A 12,353-nucleotide genomic window follows, 5' to 3' on the forward strand; every position below is an offset into this window, starting at 1 on the left:
AGCTGATTGGCCCCTTTATGGTCCCTGAAGGTATGAAAATTTCAGAAAAGTATACAGAGTTTGATGGACCACTTTCTTCCATGGTACAAAAATAAAAAATGTGCCATCCATCTACTATATAATTGTCTAAGGGTCATTTCCGTCTGTCTGTTTGTGTCTGTCTTTGTCTGTCCCGGAAATCCCACGTCGCTTGTTGGTCGCGGCCGCCAGTCCCTCCCTACTTCACAGCCGTCAGCGCCCGCTCCATACTCCCCTCCAGTCAGCGCTCACACAGGGTTAATGGCAGCGTTAACGGACCGCGTTATGTCGCGGTGTAACGCAGTCCGTTAACGCTATTAACCCGGTGTGACCAACTTTTTACTATTGATGCTGCCTATGAAGCATCATTAGTAAAAAGATCTAATGTTAAAAATAATTTTAAAAAAATAAAAATTAGTTATATACTCATCGTCCGTCGGCCCCCTGGATCCAGAACAGGCCTTTCCCGCTCCTCCCGACACTCCGGTGACCGCACCGTGCATTGCGTTCTCGCGAGATGATGACGTGCGGTCTCGCTTGATTGTAGTTGTTGCTGCTAAGGGTGGCCCAACCAGTTATTACCGTATTTTTGCTTTATAAGATGTATCTGATTATAACAAGCACCCCCAAATTTGGTGAAGAAAAAGAGAAAAAAATTATCATTTTTTATGTTAAATTGGGGTCTGTCTTATAATGCCAGTGTCCGTCTTACAAATCATATATATACTGTATGTCCCTCATCCTGGTATCTATATAACACCCAACCTGGCACATTGCCCCCCTGTGCTGCTGGCACACTGCCCCCTTGTGCTGCTGGCACACTGTCTCCCTGTGCTGGCACATAGCCTCCCCCATCCCATCCTGGATATGGCCCCCCCTTGTCACTATATGTCCCCTGCCGATACGCACATGGCCCCCCTCTCTCTCTCTATATGCCCCCCTGCTGGCATGCACATGGTCCCCGCGGTCACTATATGCCCCCCTGCTGGCACGCACATGGTTTCCCCAGTCACTACATCCCCCCTGCAGGCACGCACATGATAAAATAACAAACACTTAACTCACCTTCCGATGATGGCTCCGTGCTCTCAGCTCCTCGGTTGCGATTCCTGTTTCCCAGGCATCGGATCATGTGACCTGGGCACATAATGATGACATCACTGTGCTGTGCCAATCACATGATCGGATGTCAGCACAGACACAGGAAGAGCCCAGGGGGGGGGAACTGGAAGCTCGGAGCCATCATTAGAAAGTGAGTTAAGTGTTTGTTATTTTATCATGTGCGTGCCAGCAGGGGGGCATATAGTGACTGGGGAAACCATGTGCGTGCCAGCAGGGAGGCATATAGTGACCGGGGGGGGGGGGGGGACCATGCGCATGCCAGCAGGGGGGCATGTAGTGACCGGGGGGGGGACCATGCGCATGCCAGCAGGGGGGCATATAGTGACCGGGGGGGGGACCATGCGCATGCCAGCAGAAGGGGAATATAGAGTGACCGTGGGGGCATATCCATGATTGGAGTGGGGGGGGGGGGGAAAGAGTGCAGGCACATGCAATATGCACCACTCCCCTGTTAACCAACTCGGTGCGGCTTCAGCACCGAGGTGATGGACAGCGGGTGCAGAGAATATTACATGAGGCTAATGAGTGGGCGCACGTGACCTCCCGATGTCTCTGCAGCCCACAGCCAGCCCACTCCAGCCCCCTGACACCACTCTAGCGCCGCTCCCCCTCCTCTACAGCACAGCACACAAATTCGGATTATAAGACGCACCCCCCACTTTCCCCAAAAATTTTGGGGAACAAAAGTGCATCTTATAATCCAAAAAATACGGTAGATTTAGGGGACAATCACTTTTTCACACAGGGCCCTGTAGGTTTCGATTTATTTTTCCCTTAACAAAGACCTTTATTTAAAAACTGCAGGGCCGCGCTTAGTAACCCGATGTTTACCCTGGTTACCATCGTGAATGTAAAAAAAAAACCAGTACATACTCACATTCCGGTGTCTGTCAGGTCCCTTGCCGTCTGCTTTCCGCACTGACTGACTGCCGGAAGTAAAGTGAAAGCAGAGCACAGCGGTTACGTCAGGGGACCTCGGCATCGTTGGTCGCTGGAGAGCTGTCTGTGTGACAGCTCCCCAGCGACCACACAACGACTTACCAACGATCACGGCCAGGTCGTATCGCTGGTCGTGATCGTTGGTAAATCGTTTTGTGTAACGGTACCCTAATAAGAGTACCGAGCAAACACACACCACTTGACCAAGGCTACAATTGGCAATGCTCTGACAATTGTTAGAGTGCTAATTAGCCCTGTAATCACCCAAATTTTCAACGCCTGGAGGAGATCCCACAGACCCAGCTAGATAGGCCGGCTGAGCTGTCAATCACAATACTTACACCTGAGCCTCAGATTGGGAGGTAGAGCTGTCACTCACAACCCTGACAGCTCAGAAAGCCCTCGATCTTTAAGGGTGGCAGAGCGGTCATTCACAGCATCCCTAGGACACAGAGTGGTGGAACTGTGACAGTAACCTTCTTTCCTGTATGAGCATTGAGTTATGTTGCCCTCTTCTGCTTCTTTGTGATACAACTACTGGTAGTTCAATATATTTTGTGATTAAAAGTAAATATTTGTACGGTAATCTTCTATTACACAGGAGAATGCAACCAGAGAAAATAAATTCCCTAATCAAACGAGTACCATCTAAAAAAAAACAAGCATAATTTTCGATAATTTAATAAATGGAGACAAGAGAAGCTATTGTAACAGGTTCTCAGCATAAAGCTTCACTGCTCCCCTCTTCCTTCTGAGAACTGGATTTTACAGATGGAGGTGGGCAGGGGAGACAACTTTCCAAGAACTTGTGTAGGTGGATCTGCTTGTGCAGGAAGAATTTTTGAAATATCAACAGGTCGTGTGTCAGCACAAACTAACTGTTCAAATCGAGCACTGGTGCTTGGAGCACCTTTGGCGTGGCTAAACAGTTCAGTTCACTTTTCCACCTACACCCTTGTCTTGCTCTGGTAAAATCAGAGCTGTCAATCAAGGAAGAGGAGGGCAAATATAGATGCAAAACAAGTAGGTGGGTAGGTGCAGTGAACTGTTCTGCTACCAAAAGGATATACAGAGCTCCTGTCCTTGGTTTGAATGGTCATTTTGTGTTGACAGACTGACATGTGGAGGTAGACATTTATTATTATTATTTATTTATTTATTTATTTATATAGCACCATTGTTTCCATGGTGCTGTACATGAGAAGGGGTTACATACAAATTACAGATATAACTTACAGTAAGCAAACTAACAATTACAGACGGATACAGAGGGGCGACGACCCTGCCCTCGTGGGCTTACATTCTACATTTAGCTGCATCTCGTATTGTGTGCGCTGATCCCCGTATACGGCCCACTGCTAGATCTTCTGAGGAGGCTGATCACAATTACTAGAGTTTATGAATTACAATTTTTAGAATGGAAAGTCATATCTACTGCCAACTTGACTGAAAGGAGATGAGTACGGCTGGTTCAGCGAAGGTGCCTATTCACATTAGCCAGAACTGAAGTGAACCAATAGATTTTGGCAGGAATGGTCGACCATCTGAAACTACTTCTAAACCTCTTGGGTCTCATGTATACTGATGTAATCTATCACTACATAATATCCTGCTCTATTAGTAGAAAATTAGATAGTAAAACATGAATGTACTATAGTATATGGACTAGTAGAATGAAAGGGAAAAATTTATGATTAGCGATATCGGTGTTTTCTCATTTCTTTCTTACCTTGCTGGGATAATGGTGAGATATACTGGATTGATGTACATTTTCATTTCCCATAGTATCAAGTAATCGCACTTCTTCCTCCTCATCCGCCTCTTTCAGAAAGGTCTTTCGAGACATCATCTTTCCTGTAAGACAAGATACTGTAATCACCATCATCTCCTAGGACTAGGATTTGAGCACTACAAAAACTGTGCAATTATTATCACTGGGTTCTCCATGCAACCCACAGATGTCAGATCCTTGAGAGACTAATGCTCTTTGAAGCCACTCTCTGGTAAAGCGAATTGATAGAGGTTATGAATAAGCGGCTCCCTGGTAAGGAGTAAAAGGTTGTCCTGAAGGGGAGCACCAAAACGGTATGGGTAAGCCACATAATGCTAACTGAAAAATAACATACGAATAGCCTCATCACAGAGGAAAAGAACATAGTCTCTAGAGCCACCCATTAAAAAGTATCCAAGAAGTTAATATTGACCCTTTAAGAACATTTTCACATGACTTGAATATAAAGACAAATCAATAACTTCAACTCTCCCCAATGAAGGCTTCTCACCCTGTCAACCAGTCTCCTACATTGCACTGATGAGGGGCATGAGTCCAGCAACAGCTTTATGCAATTGGATCAGGTCTTTAAAAGGTCAATAAAACAGATAAGGCTGCACCCTGTAGCACTATAGCATGCAAACATAAAATATGAAAATTGTATTGCATTACTGCACTAGAAATACACTGCTCAAAAAAAATAAAGGGAACACTAAATACTACATCCTAGATAACACTGAATGAAATATTTTAGTTGCAAATCTTTATCATTACATAGTGGAAGGTGTTGAGAACAATAAAACATAAAAATGATCAATGTAAATCAAAATTAATATCCCATGGAGGTCTGGATTTGGAATGATGCTCAAAATCAAAGTGGAAAATCAAATTACAGGCTGGTCCAGCTTCAGTGGAAATGCCTCATGACAAGGAAATTACCGTATGTTCTGTTGTGTGTGTGTGGCCTCCACGTGCCTGTATGACCTCCCTACAATGCCTGGGCATGCTCCTGATGAGGCGGCGGATGGTCTGAGGGATCTCCTCCCAGACCTGGACTAAAGCATCCGCCAACTCCTGGACAGTCTGTGTTGCAATGTGATGTTGGTGGATGGTGCGAGACATGCTGTCTCAGATATGTTCAATTGGATTCAGGTCTGGGGAGCAGACGGGCCAGTCCATAGCAGTTTCTGCAAGATGAAAGGATTGAAGCTAACACACGTCGGGGATTCAGACCATCCTCATGGAGTCGGTTTCTAACCGTTTGTGCAGACACATGCACATTTGTGGCCTGCTGGAAGTCATTTCGCAGGGCTCTGGCAGTGCTCAACCTGTTCCTCCGTGCACAAAAGGCTGTGGTAGCGGTCTTGCTGCTGGGTTGTTGCCCTCCTATGGCCCCCCTCCATGCCTACTGGTGTACTGGCCTGTCTCCTGGTAGCGCCTCCAGCCTCTGGACACTACGCTGACGGGCACAGCAAACCTTCTTGCCACAGCTCGCATTGATGTGCCATCCTGGATGAGCTGCACTACCTGAGCCACTTGTGTGGGTTGTAGAGTCAGTCTCATGCTACCACGAGTGTGAAAGCACAACCAACATTCAAAAGTGACCAAAACATCAGCCAGAACGCATTGGTACTGAGATGTGGTCTGTGGTCCCCACCTGCAGAACCACTCCTTTATAGGGGGTGTCTTGATAATTGCCAATAATTTCCATCTGTTGTCTATTACATTTGCACAGCAGCATGTGAAATTGATTGTCAATCAGTGTTGCTTCCTAAGTGGACAGTTTGATTTCACGGAAGTTTGATTTACTTGGAGTTATATTCTGTTTAAGTGTTCCCTTTATTTTTTTTGAGCAGTGTATATAACCGAGGTTACCGGCTTCCTGCTCTTTTGTAGAGATGACTGATTCTCACAAACCTTTTGATCTCAGGATCCAAGCTGACAGCTATAACAGCCCTAGATTTTGATGGACAAGAGGGCCCTGCATCAGAAGGTCCTGTCTTGATGGTAGGAGAATTGGGTCTCCCAACGCCATCCACTTTAATAGGGAAAACTAGCTCCTTTTGGGCCAGTAGGGGACTATTAGGATTACTGTTGCCTGGCTCTCCTAGATTTTCCTCAGTACTCTCGGTATTAAAGCGAGTGGTGGGAAGGCATATGCAAGCCCCATATTCCAGCTCTGTGCCAAGGCGTCCATCCCGGTCGGATTGTCTCCTAGGATTTAATAAGATATCCTTTGTTTTTGTATTTTTCCTGGGAGGTGAATAAGTATTTCTGGTGTACCCCAGTGCTGGGTCAGCTGAACAAAGACTTCTTCGTTTAGAGACCATTGCGAGGGTTGAACCTTCTCCCTGCTTAGAAAGTCTGCTACCTGATTTTTTTAGCCTCTCAGGTGCACTGCCGTGATTGAATTTACCGTGATTTCTGCCCAGGAAAATATTGTTTCTGATAATTCCTGTAAGTGACGGTGCCTCGGACCTACTTGATGTAGGAGGAAGGATACTGTGGTCAAATTGTCCGAGAAGATCCTGACATGTTGATCTTTTAGATCTTCTTGGCATCTCCTCAGTGCTTTCCAGACTGTTCTGAGCTCCCTGTGGTTCGAGGAGCTGTCGCGCACTGATGTGGAACACGTTCCTTGGAGAGAACGTCCTTCCGTGTGGGCTCCCCAATCCCTGAGGCCTGCATCCGTAGTGATTTTTACGCATGGGGACACTCTCCAGGGTCTTTTCTCAAGGTTTGCTATTTTGGTCCACCATGACAGACTGTTTTACTGCTTTGGATATTAACATTCTGTTGTCCAAAGATGCCTTTCCTTGCCGTCCCGGGCCGAAAGGAGCTCCCGCTGTACGGTCCTTGAATGGAACTGACTCCATTGAACGCTGGGAATACATGAGGTCATTAAACCCAGAACTCATGACTTTCCTGATGGAGATGTATTTTCGCTTTTGCATAGCCTGTATCTCATGTTTGATTGTTCGCTGTCTATGTAGCATAAGAAATGAATACTCCTGGTCGGAATCTAGGAGTAGTCCCAGAAACACTTTTACTGGTCTGAGACTTTTTTTTTTTTAAGTTTATTAAACCACCCCAGTCACTCCAGGAGTGACATGGTTGTTGTTAAACATTCTTCCATCTGTGGTGGTGAGTCTTCCACTAGCAGTAGGTCCTCCAAGTATGGAACGATAAGGATGTCCTTTTATCTTAGGAAAGCCATAATTTCTACCATGAGTTTTGTGAAGATTCGGGGTGCAGAGGAGAGACCGAATGGCAGGCACCGGAACTGGAAATGTTGTACCTTCCCCTGGTCTTTTATCGAAAACCTAAGGTATTTCAGATGCGAGGCATGGATAGGTACATGGTAATAAGCACTCTTTAGATCTAGTGAAGTCATTATTGCCCTCTACTTCTCTTTGGTCAGACCTCATCTGGAATACTGTGTCCAGTTTTGGGCACCACATTTTAAAAAAAAGACATCGACAAACTGGAGCAAGTCCAGAGAACAGCGACCAGAATGGTGACCGGTCTGCAAACAATGTCCTATGAGGAACGGTTACAGGATTTGGGAATGTTTAGCTTGCAAAAAAAAAAAGAAGACTGAGAGGAGATGTAATAGCGGTCTACAAATATCTCAAGGGCTGTCACATTGTAGAAGGATTATCTTTATTCTCATTTGCACAAGGAAAGACTAGAAACAATAGGATGAAACTGAATAAGAGACAGATTAGATATTAGAAAAAACTTTTGACAGTGAGGGTGATCTATGAGTGGAACAGGCTGCCACGAGAGGTGGTGAGTTCTCCTTCCATGGAAGTTTTCAAACAGAGGCTGGAGAGATATCTGTCTGGGATGATTTAGTGAATCCTGCTTTGAGCAGGGAGTTGGACCAGATGACCCAGGAGGTCCCTTCCAACTCTACCACTCTATGATTCTATGAAATATGTCAGTCTATCCAAATACAGTCAAATTTGTGCTCCAAAATTCAAACTTTTTGACTACATGTGGGATATTGCCGCACTTGTGGGTTACACGTGGGTAACAAACTGGTCTACTTTTTGGCGTTACCGCTTCCAAAAGTGAGAAATTTTGGACTAAAGCAAGATATGAGTGAAAAAAAAAAATGAACTTTTTCAATACGATGACCTAATGGTATAAAATTCTGTGTAATATCTGTTGGTTCAAAATGCTCACTATACCCCTGGATAAAATCTTTGAGAGATGTAGTTTCCAAAATGGGGACACTTATGGGGAGGGGGGGGGGGTACCTGCTGTTTAGGCACCTTATGGGCCCTGCAAATGAGACAAGGTGCCCGACGTCTCTTGCAGCCAAATTTGTATTACAAAATTCAATTGCTCCTTCCGAGCTGAGCCCTGCCGTTTGTTCAAACAGATCTTTTTGACTACACGTGGGGTATTGCCGCATTCATAAGAAAGTGGGTAACAGACTATGGGGTCTACTTTTTGGCGTTACTTCTTGCAAAAATGAGAAATTTTGGGATAAAGAAAGATTTTAGTGGTAAAAAATGCATTTATTCCTTAGCAGCACCTGAAAAGGTTAAAAAAGAAGAAAAAATCCAAACAGTTTTTAAGTATTTGAGGGGTGCGGTTTAGAAAATGGCATAACTTTTGGGGAGTTTCCAATATATATGCCCCTCAAAGTTTATTTAAATCTGAATAGGTACTTAAAGAAACAAGTTTTGTAAATTTGTTGAAGAAATTAGAAATTGCTGCTAAAGTTTTAACCCATCTAACATCCTAACAAAAAAAAAACAACAACAAAAAAGTATATATGTGTTTAAAAAATGATACAAATGTAAAGTAGATTTAAAGTATGGGAAATGTTATTTATTCATTATTTTGGGTGGTATAGCTCTCTTATTTAAAGGCATAAAAATGTAAAGTTTGAAAAAAATTGCACAATTTTCAATATTTTCATAAATATAAACAAATCATTTCGACCAAAATTTACCACTAACATGAAGTACAATATGTCAGGAAAAAAAATTATCACTGTGATACATTGAAGCGTTTCCAAAGTTATTACCACAAAAAGTGACACTGGTCAGATTTCAAAAATTTGGCCTGGTCATTAAGGTCAAAATTGGCTCGGTCACTAAGAGGTTAAATTAAATATTCGCTAGCCCCGCCTAGGTTATGCTCAAGCACGCTCAACAATAGGGATGTCACCTCTATGGTCTGTCTCCTGCGCAAGCACATTTATCCTAAGAGGACAGAGTAGTCTTGTAACGTTACTAGGACACCTTAATAACTGGGTGTATTGTTTTACCATCCCTCAGTATGGAAAGATATCTAAAGCCCTCAATTATCACTGATAGGTATGCCAGAATTATCCTTTGCTTTGACTTTCATGAACTGCATAACTATCCATACATCAAACCTCCTGAAGAACCGAATGGAAGGGGGAAACGTGCTGAGGCAGAGGCACATACAGCATTACAATAAGTTCCCTACTACATATACTGTACATTTATATCATGAACTAGATGGTGGCCCCATTCTAACACATGGAGTATTCTAGAATATGTATGTGTAGTGTATAGCACAGCCCACGTAGTATATTGCGCAGCCCACGCAGTACATTGCGCAGCCCACGCAGTACATTGCGCAGCCCACGCAGTACATTGCGCAGCCCACGCAGTACATTGCGCAGCCCACGTATATAGCAATGTGGGCATGATATCCCTGTTAAAAAAAAAAAAAAAAAAAGAATTACAATAAAAAATAGTTATATACTCACCTTCCGTTGGTGCCTGGATCCAGGAAGCGGTTACCGACGCTTGGGATCCACCGAAGGTCCGCCGAGCCGCTCGCACCGGCCACCATGTTCCGTTCCCAGGATGCATTGCGAAATTACCCAGATGACTTCGCGGTCTCGTGAGACCGCTAAGTCTTCTGGGTAATTTCGCAATGCATTGCCGGGAACAGAAAATGGCGGCCGCGGGCTACGGAGGGTGAGTATAGCAGGTTTTTTTTGTTTTTTGTTTATTATTTTTAACATTACATTTTTTTTTTACTATTGATGCCGCATAGGCAGCATGAATAGATAAAAATTGGGGACACAGGGTTAATAGCAGCGGTTACAGAGTGCGTTACCCGCGGCATAATGCGGTCTGTTACCGCCGGCATTAACCCTGTGTGAGCGGTGACCGGAGGGGAGTATGCGGGCGCCGGGCACTGAGTGCGGGAAGTAAGGAGCGGCCATTTTCTTCCGGACTGTGCGCGTCGCTGATTGGTCATGGCAATGGTCGTGGGCGTTTTTGCCACGACCAATCAGCTACTTGGATTCCATGACAGACAGAGGCCGCGACCAATAAATATCTGCGACAGACAGAAAGACAGACGGAAGTGACCCTTAGACAATTATATAGTAGATAAGAGTTACTCGAGACATGGGCAGGTTCATTACCTATAACCCCAATTTTTTAGGTCATTACCCCTGTATTTGGCTGTCTCTGATTAGGTCAGTGATCCTATAGTGGTGGGATGTTAAGTACCCATGATACTTATGCTCTATTTTCATCTTTATTAATTAACCTCCATTACCCCCTGTATTGTTTGACTAAAATAGGGTATAGCAGGGGAAGATAGGGAAATCCGCCTGCGAGTTGGGGGCACCAATCTCGCATCTTATAGGGTGCCAGCCTTGGAAGTTAGGCAGCTCCAGATTAGACAATCATTGAATATCACGCAATCATTTTTTTCTGGTTCAGAATATTCTGTGTATATAGTTAGAAGTTCCTTGCTACATAATGACATAATTAACATAGCGAGATATTAATTACCTATGCTCCATTTTCATCTCTATTCCCTAACCTATATTCCCACCTGTATGCTTTGAATATAACAGGGTATAACAAGGGAAGACAGGGAGAGCCGCCGGTGAGCGAGGGTGCCAATCTAATAGAGTGCCAACCTCCACAGTTAGCAGTATCGGACTGGGACTCAAATTCAGCCCTGGCATTTGAGAGCGCGCAGGCCCACTTGCTATGAAGTGAGTATCTACTATATAATTGTCTAAGGGTCACTTCCGTCTGTCTTTCTGTCTGTCACGGATATTCATTGGTCGCGGCCTCTGTCTGTCATGTAATCCAAGTCGCTGATTGGTCGTGGCAAAACAGCCATGACCAATCAGCGACAGGCACAGTCCGGCGGAAAAATGGCCGCTCCTTCCTCCCTGCAGTCAGTGCCCGCTCCGTACTCCCCTCCAGTCTGCCCTCACACAGGGTTAATGGCAGCGGTAACGGACCGCGTTATGCTGCGGTGTAATGCACTCCGTTACCGCTGCTATTAACCCTGTGTGACCAACTTTTTACTATTCATGCTGCCTATGCAGCGTAAAACGATCTAATGTTAAAAATAATAAAAACAATAAAAAAATCGTTATATACTCACCGTCCGTCGGCCCCCGGATCGACAACAGGCCTTTCCCGCTCGCGACGCTCCGGTAACCGGTCCATGCTGCGATCGCGAGACCGCTACGTCATCATCTCGCGAGACCGCAATGCACTCTTGAGACCGAAGCGCACGAGCAGCGTCGGGAACCGCTTCGCTTGGATCCGGGGGCTCCGGAAGGTAAGTATATAACTATTTTTTATTTTATTTTTTTAACAGGGATATGATGCCCACATTGCTATATACTACGTGGGCTGGGCAATATACTACATGGGCTGGGCAATATACTGCGTAGGCTGGGCAATATACTACGTGGCTGGGCTATATACTACGTGGCTGGGCTATATACTACGTGGCTGGGCTATATACTATGTGGACATGCATATTCTAGAATACCCAATGCGTTAGAATCGGGCCACCATCTAGTGATATATATTGGTCAATTTTGGATTTATCGATTGCTCAAGATACAGTTGTGTGCAAAAGTATTTTCCCCCTTCCTGATTTCATATTTATTTTGCATGTTTGGCACACTTAAATGTCTCAGATCACCAAATAAAATTGAAAAATACTAGACAAAGATAACACACATAATCACAAAATGCAGTTTGTAAATGAAGGTCTTTATTATTAAGGGAAAAGGGAATCCACACTTACAAGGCCCCTGTAGCTAGGTAGTGAAAGGGCATATAATCTGCAGACCTCACCTGCGCAGAACTGTCGCCATGCTGTCACCATGCTGCTGAAACAGAGGTCAGGTCAGCACTGGAGTTTATCCCTGGCAGAGCAGGAATCTAAATACACTGCTCAAAAAAAATAAAGGGAACACTTAAACAGAATATAACTCCAAGTAAATCAAACTTCTGTGAAATCAAACTGTCCTCTTAGGAAGCAACAGTTTGACAATCAATCTCTCATGCTGCTGTGCAAATGGATTAGACAACAGATGGAAATTACTGGCAATTATCAAGACACCCCCTATAAATGAGTGGTTCTGCAGGTGGGGACCACAGACCACATCTCAGTACCAATGCTTTCTGGCTGATGTTTTGGTCACTTTTGAATGTTGGTTGTGCTTTCACACTCGTGG

At 44.6% G+C, this 12,353-nt stretch overlaps 1 protein-coding gene across 1 annotated transcript in view; it reads right to left on the reverse strand.

The window, feature by feature from the left end:
• The window catches only part of ATP7B (ATPase copper transporting beta), a 122,472-nt gene that overhangs the window by 89,945 nt on the left and 20,174 nt on the right, over positions 1-12,353 (reverse strand). Inside the window, exon 2 of the mRNA XM_077298130.1 lies at positions 3,809-3,933. Coding sequence (XP_077154245.1) covers positions 3,809-3,928 — 120 coding nt within the window. The 5' untranslated portion in view covers positions 3,929-3,933. The remainder of the gene's footprint in view (positions 1-3,808; positions 3,934-12,353) is intronic.

The sequence above is a fragment of the Ranitomeya variabilis genome, chromosome 3 (assembly GCF_051348905.1).
Source record: "Ranitomeya variabilis isolate aRanVar5 chromosome 3, aRanVar5.hap1, whole genome shotgun sequence".
NCBI classification, from domain to species: domain Eukaryota; kingdom Metazoa; phylum Chordata; class Amphibia; order Anura; family Dendrobatidae; genus Ranitomeya; species Ranitomeya variabilis.